Raw genomic sequence first — 18,096 nt, 5'->3', positions numbered from 1 at the left:
TCATGTACAGATTTAGACTAAGCCAAAACTTAAAACCAAGGAGGAAATGAAGGAAGAATTTAGATCATGGGTGTCAAACTTGCGGTGTCACGTGATGTTTCATGATGTTTTTCCCATTCGCAGAGCTGGGGTAGGTGTGGCCTTCACATGACACATCCAGCCTGCGGGCCACCAGTTTGACATTCCTGGTTAGATCCTTCAGCTAAATATTATTCTTCAAACATTTATTTAAAAGAATTATAGTAATCAGCATAAGAAATACTTTTGACTACAGCATACTGCCAGAATCAATGATGTATTCACCAGTCAGCCACTGCTCACCTTTGTAAGAGATTTCAGTACATATTTCCTACAAGGCCCATTCCAGATAATAGTGCATCACTCTGAGAAATGCAGATCTTAATTTGCTGATGACACTAAATACATGAATATCAGATGCTTGGCTCCTCTCATTACTGTGCGATGCACTAACTTGAACAATTAGCTAATCTAATTGCAGTTTCAATACAGCAATTCGGTTGTTTCTAGTGTATTTCAAAAATTAAAGAAAAATCTTTTGAAGATCTTGCTTTTTTTAATTGCCCTATTAAATATATAATTGAAGGAAGGAAATTACTTGGTTGGGAAATATGCTTTAGAAAAGTAATTGATTTTTTTTATTAAATAAAGTACTGAAAATATGCATTCTATTATAAGACAAGATTACAGTTAACTTTTGAAAGATTTCAGAGGAATTAATCAATCCAAACTGGTGGAATAATGCTTTCTGTATTAATGAAATAAATATACTACAAAGTCACTAACAGGCTTTTTGTATCTTTAGGTACTATTTGGATTTTCTTTTTAGATTTATAGAGTAAAGAAAATTAAAGTAACATTTCATTTATACAGGATTATGAGGTATGCTAAATATTTAAAAAATGAACAAATATATCCAAAGATAGAGCATTATTAACTGCTTTTAACCTCAGAGATTTCCCTTCCAAAATTCAAGTACTATCTAAACAGCTAGTCTTAATATAAGACAATTTACAATTACAAACATTTGGATTCCAAACCATTAACATTTAAGGTCAAACTATCATATATCTGCACTAACCAACTTACCTCATCATCTTATTTGGATGTTCTTCTTGTAAAATTTGTAGCTGTCAAATCCACGTTACCTATTTTTTAAAAAGCTCCCTTCCCCCATATATAAGCAATTTTTCTTTTTTTCTGGCTGGATTTCAGCATAGCACTATGCGTGAAACAAACAGGGAGATGCCACGTATCTGTTTAGACAGTGCTAGAGAACACAGATCTGCAGCAAATTTAATAAGTTACAGGATATCACTGTTCAATACATCTCCGTTTGGAATAGAATCTCTCTGGCTATATGTTTTATCCTTAACTTTCAATGCAGCTCTAAGAGTCACAATTTCCTGGCAAGCTGCCTGTTTTGGCAGTGAAGCATAGAAAGTACAACGATGGAATGAGATAGGAGGGAGGAGAGACAGTTAAACATGACAAAAGTTACACAACAGCTACCATCAAAATATACGAAAGGCACTATAAGAAATATTGCAAATTTATGATGCACCGTATGAAACCCTTGGGATATCAACCGAAAGGCAGCATTGCTAAATATCATCATGGCTTTGAATAAACAAGATATGATTCATCGTTTTCATACACAAGTTAGACGGTTTGATCTTTGGCAACAGGATCATCACAAAAAGGCTGTGGGGCTTTTTTGTACCCTCTCAGGATTCTCCAGATATAAATATAGATATTAGTTTGTAAAGTAAAATGAAATTTTTATCTATGTTTATATCTGGAGAATCCTGAATACAACGGTCCACAGAATTTGAGTTCTTTTTGACAGTTTAGGAATCTCATCTGAAAAGCAGGAGACTGAAGAAACTGCATGTTCAAATCCACAACCAGTTAACAGTCTGTTTGGACAGAACAGTATTGGGGTGGTAAGCGCACCACCACAATTAAAGAATGGTTCTCTCTGCACTAGAAGGGTTTGTTCCAACCAGGTAATGTGGAAGAAATAATATGGTTCCTTCTAATTTTACAGAAACTTCTTCCTTCATACAGCTAATCTCAAAAACGAGTAATTTTAACACTATCTAGGACAGCAAGGAAGAACTAATTTGTGGTGATAGTTAAAACATCAGGCTACAAACCGGGAGACCATGACTTAGAATCCTGACTTAGATATAAAGGCAGTTGGGTGATTTGGGTTCAGGCTCTTTCTCTCGGCCATAGGAATCAGGCAATGGCAAACCTGAGTTGAAGGAACATGCATGCCTGCACACATACACAAACACACACATACACAAAACAAGGAAAGAGACATGTTTAAAAATGTCCCTTTCCCCTCCGACATATTTTGCCTTTTTTCTACCCGAGTCCTCGAGACTCAGAGAATATGATCTTGCTCCATGCCAGATAGAAATGTTGATCTTGGTGTCTCTCTGAATACTAAACATTTTTGTGGTGATCAGCATGGCAGCAAATAAGGACTCCTGAACAGTTATGATGGTTTTTATATACAAAGGAGACTATTTGGAATATAGAAATATATTCAGATGCACTTTTTTTTTTAACACAAGCAGATTCTATAGTGGATTTGTCCTTCCACAAAATGTTGAGTATTAGCTTGTAAGGATTAGAGGCAATGTCACTTAGAATGACTGAATGAGGGTTATACTAAGGATACAGGCCGAGAGATAAATATTCCTTGAAACCAGTTCGTGTTTAGTTCTCTCCCACAAATGGATTGAAGGCATTGCTCAATATTGCCCAACCTGCATTGTATCCTCTAAGGTTCTGGTCTAGATAAATATTTTCCTAGATAAATAGCTAGGGTAAATACATAGATTAATAGCTTTGATCCTTAGCAGCCAGGACACTTAGATTACAATAGTGTTTAATTCAGGGCAATAACTGGAAGGCCATTCATATATATATATTGTCTCATGGAAACAATACAATTTACCAATTATTTATCTTCCATCCCACATATGCCAACTGAATTGGATAATAAAAGTAATATTTGATAATGATGTACTGCTAAGATGGAAATACTTACTTTTCTATGCTATTTCTTTTAATTACTAAATAATGAAGAATATTGTAAGGGAATTCCAATAATAGCTCAGAGTCACTTGGTGAAGAGATGAGCAGTCTAGAAATGTAATCAAACAACCAATGGTACAATATACCTATGTGGGCACTTATAAGGTAAAGGTAAAGGTTCCTCTTGCGCATACATGCTAGTTGTTTACGGCTCTACGGGGCGGTGCTCATCTCTGTTACAAAGCCGAAGAGCCAGCGCTGTCCAAAGAGGTCTCCGTGGTCATGTGGCCGTGGCTGGCATGACTAAATGCCAAGGGCACATGGAACGCTGTTACCTTCCCACCAAAGTGGTCCCTATTTTTCTATTTGCATTTTTACATGCTTTTGAACTGCTAGGTTGGCAGAAGCTGGGACAAGTATCAGGAACTCACTCCATTACGCAGAGCTAGGGATTTGAACCGCCAAACTGTTGACCTTTCTGATCGACAAGCTCAGCATCTTAGCTACTGAGTGGGCATGTAAGGCTATATAAAAATATACCTAAGCTTTTTCTGGTAGTATTAGTTCATTTTGTATCAAATTTTAGCATCTAGAACTGCACTGTACATGTGTCATCAAAATGAGAAATAATAAAAGTATTAACAAAAAGAAAATTTTAAGAGCAAGTTTTAAATAACGGTATGGGCCGCTATCATTAAAACAAACCCATACCCACACCAGAATTTAATTTTTGTCTGAATTCTGTAAAAAAGTATTTAAAAGAGCGAAAGTCATAAAGGAACAACATGGGGCCTTTATTCAGCTCATAGGTTAATCCCACCCATTCCCTAGGCAAATTCAGAAGTTGGTGATGCTGAAAGATGTCGATCTTTGCTTTTATAATTTTTTTGTGGCTGCTATGTGTATATGTTTTTATTATTTTTAATATTGTTAGGACCCCAGAATTGTGTAACTGAGATGGGCAGCCACCTAAATCTAATTAAAATGAAATAAAAACTTGTTTAGTTATTTGGAAATCTTCATTAGAAGTATTGCTAACCTTATGAAAATTATGGATATAAAACAACTTAAGCAAAATAAAAAACTTCAACGATGTAATTTCCTATCCAGTATCACATCACAACCGTACTCTCTGCATATAATTACAGGTAGTCCTCGAGTTACAAGAGTTCATTTAGTGACTGTTCAAAGTTACAGCATCACTGAAAAAGTGACTTATGAACGGTTTTCACACTTATGACCATTGCAGCATCCCCATGGTCACCTGACCAAAATTCTGATGCTTAGCAACTTGTTCATATTTATCATGGTTGCAGGCGGTTGCAGATCATGTGAACAGCTTTGGCAACCTCTGACAAGCGAAGTCAATGGGAAAGACTGATTCACTTAACAACTGTGTTATTAACAATTGCAATGGTTCACTTAACAACTGTGGTAAGAAAAGTCATAAAATGGGGCAAAATTCACTTAACAAATGTCTCACTTTGCAATTTGTGGGCTCAATTATGGTCATAAGTCTGGGACTACCTGTGTTATGGTCATAAGTCTGGGACTACCTGTATAAGTGTGGGACTACCTGTATTTTATTAACTATAGCAGCAACATGGTAACTCCTTCATTTTCAAGTTGCATTGAAAGAGTTTGATTGTGTCTCTTACAGGTTTAGGGATTCTCAAAAGTACTGGAATATCAGAAAAAATAACCACTCAATGTATGCAGATGCATGATCATTACTGTTATATGCATGATTATGCACAGAAATTAGTGACTGCATAATTGTATCTTACTATGTAATTACTATGTTTACATATTGAGACAAATATTTTCTACTTCAAGTATGACTTATGACTTATTCTTAGCGTTACATTCTTTATGTAACATATGACTTATTCTTAGCGTTACATTCTATATTTTATATGTTTAATATCATTTATCAAGCAATAAACAAACAATAGTTAGAATTTTTCTGTTGGACATTTCATTGGTGGAATGAAAAGGTGTAAATAAATTTAAATAAATAAATAAAATAAAGGTGTAAATAAAAAGGTGTAAATAAAGGTGTAACCAAAATCAGAAGTACTTGCCCTAACAGCATCAGCTCCTACTTTTTAAAAAACCTACTTTCTATGTACTTAATTTACTCTTTGGTAAACAGTCATAAAAATTAAGTGTTCAGTGAAACTTCCGGTTTGTCGGCTTCGCGAGCGGCAGGGATTCGCGACACTGCGCGATCCCTGCTGCGCTAGCCATTTTTGGTGCTCCGATCCGGACGGGTTCGGAGCTAAGGCTACCCTGCAGGGGTAGCTGAAGATAGGGGGGATCCGGAGAGGGGTTTGGGGGTGTTGCAGACCCCCTCCCCGGCCGGCAGAACCCCCTTTTCCCAAGACGGTGCAGCGGCGGTCTGTAATGGCCGCCACAAAGAAGCCGGCAGCCGGGTAAGAATGCGCAGGAGGAAGAGGAGAAAGCCTTTGAGAGTGAAAGTTTTCTTGGTTGACCTAGGACTCTAAGACACATTTAACACAATTCCTGGAAATTATGGCTTTTTGAATGATTCTTTCCACAAGAGAAAATAAGCGGCAATTTTGAGGTGCTGAAAGGAAAGTTTACTCTCCTTCCCTACGGAATCAATAAGTGGATATTGAGAAACCTGTCTTTTCCAGGTAAAAACTAGCTTTATGTGATAAGTGGGAAGGGAGAGGACAAAAAATATATTCATATGTTAAGATTTTGTTGGAGGAGATGCCTTAAGGATTTGAAGACTGAAATATAATTCCAATAAGGCTTTAAGATACAGATTTGGACTTTCTTTTTTTTTGATTGATACTACCCCAGGAAGAGAAAGTGAGAACTTTGTCTTGGCTTGGATTGATTGAGGACTTTGGGATTGTTCTATTTTTTTGAAATATCTTGGTTGGTGCAAGAAGAAAGAGGGGGAAAAAAAAGAAAAGAAAAGATTTATAATGGCTTTTTTTGCTGAGGAACTGAGAAAGGAATATGAGCAAACAAAAACAGATGGCAAAGATGGTGTGAAAGAAGCCTTCCTTTTTTTAGAAATGGCGCTTGTTAACTATCAACAAACACTACAACAGATGGAGGCAGCAGCAGCAGCAGAAGAAGAAGCCATCTTTAATGAATTTCAAAATCTAACTAAGAAAGAAGGAAGGAAGAAAGGAAGGAAAATGAAGGACTTAAGATTTAAAAAAACACTCAAGAAAGAGAAAAATAAGGTGCAAAATCAATATAATGATAGTAAACAAAAGAAAAAAAGAACACAACAGAGAAGGGAAGCCAGCAAGGCAGAGGCTAGGAGAAGGGGGGGTAGGAAGGTCTGGTGGGGGAAGAAAGAAAGGGAAAAGGTGGAGAAAAGCCACAAAGTTTTGAAATCAGACGGGAAAAGAGGAATCTTTTTTAGGGACAAAGGGTAAAGTACAATTTCTTTAAAAAAGATTTTGCAAGGTACATAAGATGGTATTGTAGCATTTGTATTAGAAACAGAAAATTAGAATGGTTTAAGAGTTAATAAGAGATTAAAATGTTGAAATGTTTAGTAATGATTGATTTTAAAATTTAATAAAATATTAAAGGGAATGTTTAGAATATTGAGTTTTAATTAAAGAGTTTAATATGACTATGGTATTGATGTTATTATAAAATTATTATAGTAGCATTTGTTTTTGGAAAAGGCAATGGGAATGTTATAAGATTCAATATTTAGATCTATTATTTAACTATGTATTTAATTATTTTGGATTTATTATTTTTCTTTTATTAAAAAAAAAAATTAGTAGATAGAATGTACCAAGCAGAATCAGATTGGGTATTAGGTGTTATTTTAAATGTTAATCTAATTAATTTAGGGGGAAGATAGAAAGGCATCATACTCTGATTAGTGATTTCAGGAGAAATTCTTTTTTTTATTATAAGGAATGAGACAGAGGGATAATAAAGAATGGACAAAAGATACAAATATAATGACTCAAATTAAGATGGATTAAATAAGATAGAATTAAGAAGAGTGAAATGTGTGGAAAAGCTAATATAGAAGATATAGAATGGTAAATAAAATAGGTAATGATATGTAAGATGAGCATGAATATAATTGAAGTCCATGTAGAGAGAGGTACCTGGGGCCAAGTTACTTTCCTAAAAGATTTTTTATATGTTTGTGTGTTGTGTGTTTATGTTTCTGGGAGAATTAATAAAACCTTGCAGAAATACAGAATGAGAATAATGGTAACCAAGTCAGAAAGAAATAGATGAAATAATAATAGTGAAATTGAATAAGAGTAAAGAGAAGTAAAGAGAAATTGGATAAGAGGTATTTGTATGCTCATATGGAAATGGTTTAAAATAGAATTATATTGTATAAAATAAGGTTTTATTTGACTTGTAAAATTTATAATGGAAAAAGGTTTAAGTATGTAATGGTTAATGATGATTTGTTTGTCTTTAAAATTAATAAAATTTGTTTAAAAAAAAAATTAAGTGTTCAGTTATTCAGTTCGTGTACACAGTAATACTGAACATACACAAGCTATTATTGAACAATAATTGAAATTCTTAGGCTAGTTTTGGTCTATATTAATTTTTAAAAAGATAGTAACTTTCATCTGTAAAATTCAGAAAAAAATATTTTTAACTAGAACTCATATCTGATAATAGGAAGCCAAATTCTAAATGACCTTCAACCGTAAACTATTCTGTTTAAACGTTAGTTTCATCTATCTATGTTTCCACCTTTTGAATGCAAAGCAAATCTCTGGTGAAGCCATAGTACACATTTTGTGACTACTTTTTTACCCCTAGGACGGAGAACTTTCTAGTCTCATGCTGGTTCAGTGAAGTCTGTGATATAAATATAGAAAGATACCTAAAGTGAAGCCAAAGTAAGACCAGTGGCATATCAGAATACAAAAATAGAGGCCTAACTTCCATATTTTTATGCCAATCTTACACAAAGCTGTCTTTGAAAGAAGAGAAAGTAAAGCACTGAATCCTTTCTCCCAGATATATTTAAAGGGAGTTATTTGTAAAAATATGTGCACCAAAATAACTAATTTTATCTTATTATCTTGGAATATTACAACCCCAATTCATTGTAGATACATAAAATAAGATAATACAAATACCTGGATTCTGCTTCTTGGCAATTACCAGTAACAAGAGAGAATGGAAACCCAACTTTTTCCATTGTTTAACCTTTACTTGTAACAGCTGTTAGACGCCAAAGAACTGTATGCAATAATCCAAAGGATGATGAGAAGTATTCCCTCAGAGTTAAAAAATAGACATCACAACAATTTGGTGTCTCATACTGAACCTCCTTCCTGTCTAACTACAATCGCACTGCATGACTGTACTCCTACGGAGAGACCAGCCTCAGTTACTCCCAACCCAGATACATCAACAATGAGCAAAGGAGATAGCATTATTCTTCTGTGTAACGAAGAATTTCCTTCTACTGAAATGACAGTTTCATTTCCACCCAAATTCATGCTATCGGTAATGGCTTATAAAAGAGCAGCATCTTATTTCCAAATATTTCAGTAAGTCAGTGGCTGTATAGTCAATTTCTATTTTTGTTTACACAATAAGCATTTCTACAAATAGGCTATAAGATATAATAAGACTTACAGTTGACACCAGCTATGTGTCTAAAGCTAGCTATTATTTGGGATGAAGTGGGAGGGAGAAAGGAGGAATTTGTACTGCATAAATGCTACACATAAAACAAGAGTAGAGGTTGTAACCCATTTTCTATGGGTCTCCATACTTTATCTTTCTTGAATTGACAGTCAGTACTGTGTATTCTAACATGTGCTTTATAATACAGATTTTCTAATTAATGTACCTAAAATTCAATAAGCACCTCAGGGTTTTTTAAAGTCTTACTGATTTGTATTTACAACAAAACAAAAGTAAAAACATTTTGTACAATTTAATATCTATGATAATCTATCAGGTACTGAATCACTATACAGGTTAAGCGAGTCTTACAGATGACAGCTGTAAAATAGCTATGCACAACACCCACCCAAGGTGATGTAACACAATAGATTTCTCAACAGATTCAGCCCAACTTTTAGTTAACCTGCTGAAATAAGTAAACGCATAAATATGCAATTCTCTAAACTCTATATAGATTATTCCAAAATGTATCCTGACAAAAATATACATTATTTTTAAAACAACCACCTGAATTTATTGCAACCGCAGCAAATTTAAACAACACAATCCTCAAAAATCACTCACAACAATTCTGACAAACCATTCCAACCCTTTAGCTTCTTCTCAGCCATTAGAGATAGAAGAGAGGGCAATTTTGGGTCCTAGGGATTATATCTAAAAGTATTAATAGTCACACAATACAGAGGATAAACGTAGTGATAGAACAATATTATTTAAACAGTCATAACTGAGATTTCTAAAGAGTTCATTTTTTAACATTTCAGTCAGTCTAAATAACTACATGTCAATATTTTTCTTTCTTTCACAGATCTATTGACAAATTGCACTGGCACTTTTGGCAGTTTCCTGCTCTTTTGAAGGATGGAGGATAGGAATCTGTGGGTCTCAAAAAAGAATTACAAAATCCGCTTCACTAAAATAGGAAGGGCACAGTGGTACTTAACAGTTCATGAATCCTGTTGAATTTTACAGTAACTCTGCATAAATATGACCTAAAATGTGATCTTCTCTACATACCTCCTAAAACTAGATAAAGAGAACCCAATTAAACAAAGTCAAAAACATAATACAAAACTACATATTTGGAAAACTACATGAGTCCTAGTGAAGAATCATTTTATACAGGTAGTCCTTGACTTATAAACATTTATTTAGTTACTATTTAAAGTTACAGTGGCACTGAAAAAAGTGACTTATGACCGTTTTTCACATTTACGATGGTTGCATTTCACATTTACGACCCCATGGTTGTATGATCAAAATTTGGATGCTTGGAAAGTGATTCATGTGATCCACTTTTGCAAACTTTTGACAAGCAAAGTTAACGGGGAAGCCAGATTCACTTAACAACAGTGTTAACTGCAGTGATTCCTGTAACAATTATGGCAAGAAAAGTCATAAAATCGGACAAACTCACTTAACAAATGTTTCGCTTAGCAACATAAATTTTGGGTTCAATTGTGCTGCAAGACAAGGGCTACCTGTATGAGTCAGCAGTGTGCTGCAGCTGTCAAAAAAGCCAATCTGGTCCTAGGTTGCTTTAACAGAGGGGTAGAATCAAGCTCCCATGAAGTGTTAGTGCCACCTTATAATGCCTTGGTATATTGCTGACCAAGTGGAGCACATCATTTATTGAAAGCAAAGGTTCACATATTTTTGCCACACACAAATACTGTATGTAGTCTTGGATCATTTTCCTCAGTAAATAAATAATCAGATGTAATTTTTTTGGATTCTTTTGTTTAATTGGGTTTTCTTTATATAGTTAAGGTAATTTGTTACGCAGAAATATTGAAAATCCAATAGGATTCACAAACTTTTAAGTACCACTGTAATAGCATCAGACATCAGACAGGCATCAGTAGCTTTAGATCTGTGTATATGAACAGCTGTGCTTCTATAAGCAAGAAAACTAAAGAAAACCTGATTTTATTTAAAAACCTATTTTAAATAGCACATCTTTTTAAAGAACCTGTTACAGGAACATGCTTCCAGAGATCCTGAAATAGGAATCTTTCTAGGTTCAAGAGTTTACTTTTATTTCCTTGTTTCCTGTCTGAGTCAGTGCTTTATTCTACTGGCCCACTGATCCATAATTGCCCTTTATGTTTGATGGCTTGATTAGCAGGTATCATCCCAATTCTCGGTATTTAGAAAATACACACCATCTCTGGAGAGATGAAACAAATTAACTTAAATACTAAAAGCAAGTGGATCCTTTAGGTTCTGTGTAATTTTTGATGAAACTAAAACCCACTATCAGGCATTTTATTCATGCAAAGTTCTAAAAAACCAAAATCCATGGTTACCCATATGGTGGTATGTGTCTTCCTCAATTGGGGTCCTCTACCAGAAATCTGGGAGTTTGAGGGCAGAGCTGGCGTCGCGACGATACGGCATGCGATCTTGGAGATCTGAGATCGCTGCCGATATCTTTGCTCCTGGACGGTCCAAGTGGATCTAAACCGTCCCAAAGAGACAGTTAATGTAAAGAGCGCATCCTGTCGATCTCAGGGATATCACAAAGTCCCTGGTAGATCCAGGAGAAGCTCTTTTTGCCAGCGGCAAAGAGGCAGCCATTAAAGCTGCTGAAGTTGGGACAGCTCCGATACGAAAGAGAATGGAAAGGGAGAGTGTGCCGCTTTGGTGAGAACTTTTTCTTTATTTTATGACTTGAAAGGACACCCTAAGGGAAAGAAAGAATCTGTAAAAGTTTTGACAGAAGTGATTAAGCGGCGATTTTAAACAGGAATGTCAAAGTAATATATATATATATTTTCTCATTGCTGGATTTTCTACACATGATCTTATATTTTGAAACTGGACTGGTTTTTCTTGTTCTTCTTCTTTTTATATGTTCTTCTCTCCTTTTTGATTTTATAATATTTTAAGCCAGAGACTCCCTTTTAGTTATTTTTTAAATGTCTTTTTCTTTCTTTTTTTAATTAATTCTTATTATATTTTGCTTGGAAAAGGAGGGGGAAAGTGAAAGTTAAAGAAACTTTGTAACACTGCCAACTAGAGGCTTGGAAATATTCGATTTTTCTTTTGACCAGACAAAGCTGAGAAAGAACTGAGACTTTGTTTCAAGGACATTGCCTGTTTGATAAGACAGAGGGAAGATCACGGGAGAGTATTATTACAGGTGCTCTTCTGGGTTTCTATCAATAGCTGGAGTCTGGTGTTGAAGTTTTGGAAAAGAAAAGGTGATAAGTCTTTGGAGAAGAGAGTTATAACAAGAGCCTTGGATAATCAAATAAAGTGCAGTGTGCTCTTTTTATTCTTTTTAAGCTGTGCTACCCCTCCTCATCAGCTTACTTTTTTTTTTTTTTTTTGCAATAGCTATTTGGATTTTTGGCTCTCTGGAACTTGTCTTTGTTTCTTTTCTTTTCCTTGTCTTTGGAAGTTAAACTTTTACGTCTGCTTTTTATTTTAAAGGAAAAGCTTTAGTATTAATGCTTCCCTTCCTTTTCTTTTTAAGGGAGTAGCCTTTTTCTTCTCTTTCCCTTCCTGGTATTTTTGTCTTTCCATTTACCTTCCATTTTGGTTTTTTTTTTTCTTTTTCTTGGTTTATTTTTATGTATACTTTTATATTTGAGACCTCTTAATTGGATTAAGGTGTTGAAGAACCTGAAGAATTTTTCCTTTCTTTTTTAGCCTTTTTCTTCACTTTTTCGCCTTTTTTAGGATTTTACAACTTTTTCTTTTTGTGTGTGTTCATGGTCTTATCCTTAATTTTTGAATTTTTACTGTCATCTAACCAACCGATTGGATTAAGGTATACAAGAACCTGAAGAAATTTTTTCTTCTTTTTCTATTATTATTACTATTTGGCTTCTCTTTTCTTACTATTCTCCTATTTTTTTCCTATTTTTATTTGGAACTGCAATTGGTTATTTTACAACTGGATTAAGGTCTAGAAGAACCTGAAGATTTTGAACTCCTCAAAATGAGTAGGAAATTAACAGCTCCTGGTTCTTCAACTTCCACTTCTTCCTCTCCACCATCTGGAGGACAACGTTCAATACAGACAATATTAAGGCAAGAAAAAGAACAAGAAAAAGTGACCCTGCAGATGATTATGCAAGGAATTCAAAATATTCAAACAAGATCAGAGAATATTGAAAAGAGAATAGAGAACACTGAACAAAGAACAGAGAACATTGAACAAAGAACAGGGAAAACCGATGAAAAAGTGGAGAACATCCAACAAATAATGATGAAGTATGATGAGAGACTCCAAAAACTTGAAGAAGATAAACAAAGAGACAAGAAGACTGGAGACATTGATAACAGATTAACTGTGGTTGAACAAGATAAAAGTGGTATGCTGAGATGGGAGATGGACAGATCAGAATTTTATGTTAGATTCCAAAACATAGAGGAAGAAAAAGGACAAAATCTAGCTGAGATAATGATAGAAATATTGGCTGAAGCTTTGGAAATAACTGAAGAGAAGATGATGGATGGAATAGATGAGGTTGATTGAGTCTTCACAAGATATGCGATAAGAAATAGCTTACCAAGAGAAGTTCACATCAGATTTACAAAGAAAGCCATTAAAACACAAATATTGCAAGGGGCAAGAGAGAAAACATTGAAATACAAAGATAAGAAGATTGTGGTCTTGAAACAAGTACCCAGAAGAGTGAGAGAGATGAGAAGAGAATACCGATTCTTGACCAAATTGCTACTTAAAAAAGAGGTGAATTATAGATGGCTGATTCCAAAAGGTTTAATGTTCACATGGCAAGAACAGAGATATAGAATTGACTCAATTTAACCTGGAAACAAGGAGAAACTTTCTGACAGTGAGAACAATCATCCAATGGAACAGCTTGCCCTTGGAAGTTGTGGGAGCGCCATCAGTTGAGGCTTTCAAGAAGAGATTGGACTGCCATTTATCAGAAATGGTGTAGGGTCTCCCGCTTGGGCGGGTTGTACTAGATGACCTACAAGGTCCTTCCAACTCTGATTATCTGCATATGAACCACTGCCCAAACATCTGAATTTTGATTATGTAACCATGGAAAGGGTGTAACTGAAAAACAGTCATGTAACTTTTTTCAGTGCTATTGTAACTTTGATCAATCACTAAATGAACTGTAGTAAGTCGAGGGCTATCTATATATGCTGCCCAACTCACAGCAATTCTGGACAGTTTAAAAATAATGTTATTATAATTAAGTTGTAAAATTAACACTGCATTTTGTCTCAAGGTTTTTTTTCATTCATTTAGTACTTATTCAATATTATATGTAGCACAAAAAATTACTGGCTTTGGATAACTGTTTGATTCCCCCCAGTATAAGCTGCCTATTATCTATATTTGTAAAACATTTATGGAATGTTTAGCAATGTGCTACAACGAGAGTTGCCTTGACATTGGTGGCATTGACTAAGCACAGCTTGAAAAAATAGTTTCCTTTGCATCCACCAAGTCTGATTAATTTTTCCTTCATCCAAGGATGGTTACACTATTTTTGAAATTTAGAACAGGCTAAAATAGGATAGGAATGACAAACAAATTGAACTGTTTCTTCATTATCACTTGTTGTAGTTTCAATCTGGTTGTTTTTCTTCTATTCTAACAAAGTATATTTATGATATACCATAACTTTGTCTTACTTCTTATATCTTCTCCCTGTTTGTTAATGTTTCAGAACCATACATTACAGTCTCAATTTATCTTAAGCTTTTCATAATTCAGTTATCTATCATTTGGGGAGAGAATAAATCAATAGCATCTATCCTCCCTTGTTAAAAAAAAAAAAAACTAAAGGGAAATTTATGCAAACTGTCACCTAGGATTCTATCTGCCTTTCTTCAAACTTCTACCAATAGATCTGCAAAAGTCACAACAGCAGTTGCTATAATAAAGCTTTGCTTGATCAAAACTGTTGCACAGTGAGAAGCAATCCACAGTGGGAAGCAATCCAGAAAAAAAGCAGAACCTGAGAATAGGAGATTCTGCTCATCTAAGTAATCAAGAGATTTGTAATAGGACTGTGTTCCCCCAGATAGGCCCCCTTAGGATGCTTAAGACTTTAAGTGTTAACATCATCGCCTTAAGCTCTGACAGTAGGCAACTGGCAATCAGTGAGATATTTTAGTACAGGCATCATCTCTCTCTGTACCTTGCACCTGTCAGTAATCTAGTTACTGCAACTTTCAGGGACAGTCTTGTATAAAGTGTTTTAGTCTCCTTCATATGTTTTAGTCTCCAGTCCCCTAATCATCCTAGTTGCTCTTCTCTGTACTTTTTCTAGAGTCTCAGCATCTTGTATGTTGCAGTAGTCAAGATGAGAATTAACCAGGATTATGGATAACTATCACCAAGTCCATGAAGTACTCGCAAATTCCAATCTGCTCTTTTTGGGGAAATGCAACTACATAAAAACAAATCCAGCTTCTTGTTAACTTTCAGCACCTCCATCTTGTCTGGATGCAATTTCATTTATTTTCTCTCATTCAACCCATAAGTTTTAGCAACATTCAAGGATGCTAATTGCTTTCTTAAAAATAGGCTATGTGAACGAATAGATCTGTACGTATGTGGTATTTAGGATTTTAGTTTTTCTTCAGTATAGTAAAGAAATGCTTCTAACTGTAGAAATAGCTTACCGGTGATATGCTTCCCGCCGGTACTTTTTCAGAGCATGGCCATCCATGTTTGCAGGAAGATCTGCTGCATTTTGTAGCCGGTCACTCCATGAAGTTGTCATTTTTACTGATTGATTGATTTTCTTTAAAAGTTAATAAACTATGGGGAAAAAACAAATAAAAGATCTATTTAACATAAATACACATTTCCAAAGTGTTGTCTAATGCTTTCTTTTTAAAGACAAGAGTATTTGGGAATGTTCACAAACACCTGATACAAAAAATTTAAATTAGCTAGTTGAGTAAAACACAACAAAACCCAGAAATGTCAGCAAAATTTGGAATTCATACTTCAATGAGTAAGTTTTATGATTTTAAACTAATCACTGTATCTAAAAATTATATTTTTCTGGAAACCTATATATAAAAACCATTTATATTGTCCCCATTTATCCTCTTATTTCTTAATTTCATGATGAATCATAAACCAATCATCAACTTATTTCTTCTGTAATTTTATTTACTTTAAATATATGATTGCTTGTTTTTAAATGATGTCAATGATACAACCTAAAAATAAGGTTGTCTGAACTCTGGCATACTTTCATAAGTCAGTGGGATAAGTACATAACAGTATAGGCGGGCAGCCAGCTAAAATTCTTAATTATAAGCTACTGAAATCCATGGAACCTTTCTTAAATTACAAAAATCTATTTTAAAGTTTATGCATCTGTAAAGAGCTTCAGATAAATACAGAAATGTGTAAACATGCTAAGTAACTGGGAATTTATTTTTATTACGTTGGTCCTGCCATTATCACTATTAAATAACTGATTATTCCTTTTGCAAAATATTTTCAGAGATTTTCTATCATTATCTGATTAAATATATAACATTTTACTAAGTTAATAAAATGAATATGACATTGTGTATATATGGAACACATATACAGATTATAAAAATGGAATAATATTGTTAAAAACTTTTCACTTTGTGACTTATTTTGTCAAAGTGAGATTCAGTTCAATATGCATAACATTCTGTACAGATCTAAGAGTCAAACTTTGGACATAAATGGCTCCAGATTTTGTCTCCTACATTTAACTTAACTGAGCTATGTCAAATATTTTTTTAGCTCACTGGAGAAATGCAGAGAGCATGTCTGTTTTATGTTTGCAATGAAACCTCACTTTAACAGACTTATTGGGGCGAGAGCTTATGCAATACCAAGAAAAGTCTGCTGAAATTGGAATTAGAGCATTATAAGGATTTACATTATTTTTGCCAGTTTGCATATTTTGTGTAATTGTGTTATTGCACAAAGGGGGCAAATCACAATAGAAATCTGGTGTGTTACATGCAAAATCCATTATACTGAGATCCAGTAAACAAAGTTTTGTTTACTGGATCTTTTTAGTAAGCATGAATACAATATTTTAGTCCAATCAATTATTGGAATAAAGTGGCAATAACAAAACATTACTAAATCTTACTTTTTCTAGTTCTTTTATGATGAGTTTGCAGAACAAAAAAACATATTATATATTGTAATAAATCCAAGTCACACATTCTTCCAAACACAAATTAAACCTCCTTCAGAGCAGTGAAAATTGCTTTGCTTATTTCACAAATAATCTCAAAGATAGAAAAAATTATTATTATTATTTTTTAAAAAAATCAATATTAATTCAAATGCCAGAAGCTTTAAGATTCTCCAGCCTGCTTCATCACAGCAGGTGGTAATATGAAAAGCAAGGGAAAGAGAAAGAAACAAAAAAAAATCAGATCTAATTTCCCTAGCAGAAGTTCAGGAATAACACAGCTGGGAAATAGCCAAGTGAGAGATTTAACCTGTCTACTTAACCTGTCTACCATTTGATAACTTATATATTTAATGTATATGCCAATATACATTATGGCAGTGGGTTCTTATTAAGTTAATAAAGTTTTGTAACCTTTACACTACTGTTAGGAATAATATGACAAACACTTATAACTTTACTGGCCAGATCACAAATATTATCTCTGTTACTATGTTAGACAGATACAATAACAGAAACTAGTTAAAGAAAAAGGACAGAGCTATGCGTCAACTACATTAGCTGATTGGTTCACATGACATGCTACTCCCCTATAAAAGGTTAAATGGGATTAGATGCACCACCAGCTGTTGTAAGAGGAAGAGAATAGTTTTTAACCACATTTGGAAATTTACCTGAGGCTAAGAGTGTTGTTTGCTAATTGTTGAATTTAAATTCCAATTCCGGAAACAACAATACTGTAGCTCACATAACAGATGCAATATCAGGAAGGCCTCCTAACTTTCCCAAAAACTTTAACCTTAGACTGTCTACTATTGACCTCACCCCTTTCCTAAGAGGTCTGTAGGGGGCGTGCATAAGCGCACCATCGTGCCTACTGTCCCTGTCCTATTGTTTCTCTTATTCTTTTATTTTTCTTATATGTACCCATTTCATGTATTCACAACTATGTATACACTTATACTTATTATCTTGTAAACAATTGGCAAATCAAATAAATAAATAAATAAATAAAATAAACTTGGCTAAAGGGTAGTAAACTATAGGGAATCATGAAAAAACAAAGGAACTCTAGATGCAAACACACTACAACAATTATTAAAAATATGTTCCAATGTGCTATGTTCTAATAAAAAATTGCTAGGTGCAGATTTTAACACATTGGGATCTTGCCCTCTTTTCCATATATGCA

General features: G+C 34.2%; 1 protein-coding gene across 7 annotated transcripts in view; it reads right to left on the bottom strand.

Annotated features, from left to right (window-relative positions):
* NT5C2 (5'-nucleotidase, cytosolic II) overlaps positions 1-18,096 on the bottom strand; it is a 68,058-nt gene that overhangs the window by 40,760 nt on the left and 9,202 nt on the right. For all 7 annotated transcript variants that reach the window (XM_087964619.1, XM_087964617.1, XM_026665522.2 and 4 more), the window contains exon 2: positions 15,385-15,523. In XM_087964619.1, coding sequence (XP_087820745.1) covers positions 15,385-15,485 — 101 coding nt within the window. In that variant the 5' untranslated portion in view covers positions 15,486-15,523. The remainder of the gene's footprint in view (positions 1-15,384; positions 15,524-18,096) is intronic.

The sequence above is a fragment of the Notechis scutatus genome, chromosome 4 (assembly GCF_049901735.1).
Source record: "Notechis scutatus isolate UNSWTSFEM ecotype Mainland chromosome 4, rNotScu1.2, whole genome shotgun sequence".
Taxonomy (NCBI): Eukaryota; Metazoa; Chordata; class Lepidosauria; order Squamata; family Elapidae; genus Notechis; species Notechis scutatus.
The sequence above is the reverse complement of the archived record's forward strand: the minus strand, read 5'-3'. Positions and strand labels throughout refer to the sequence as shown.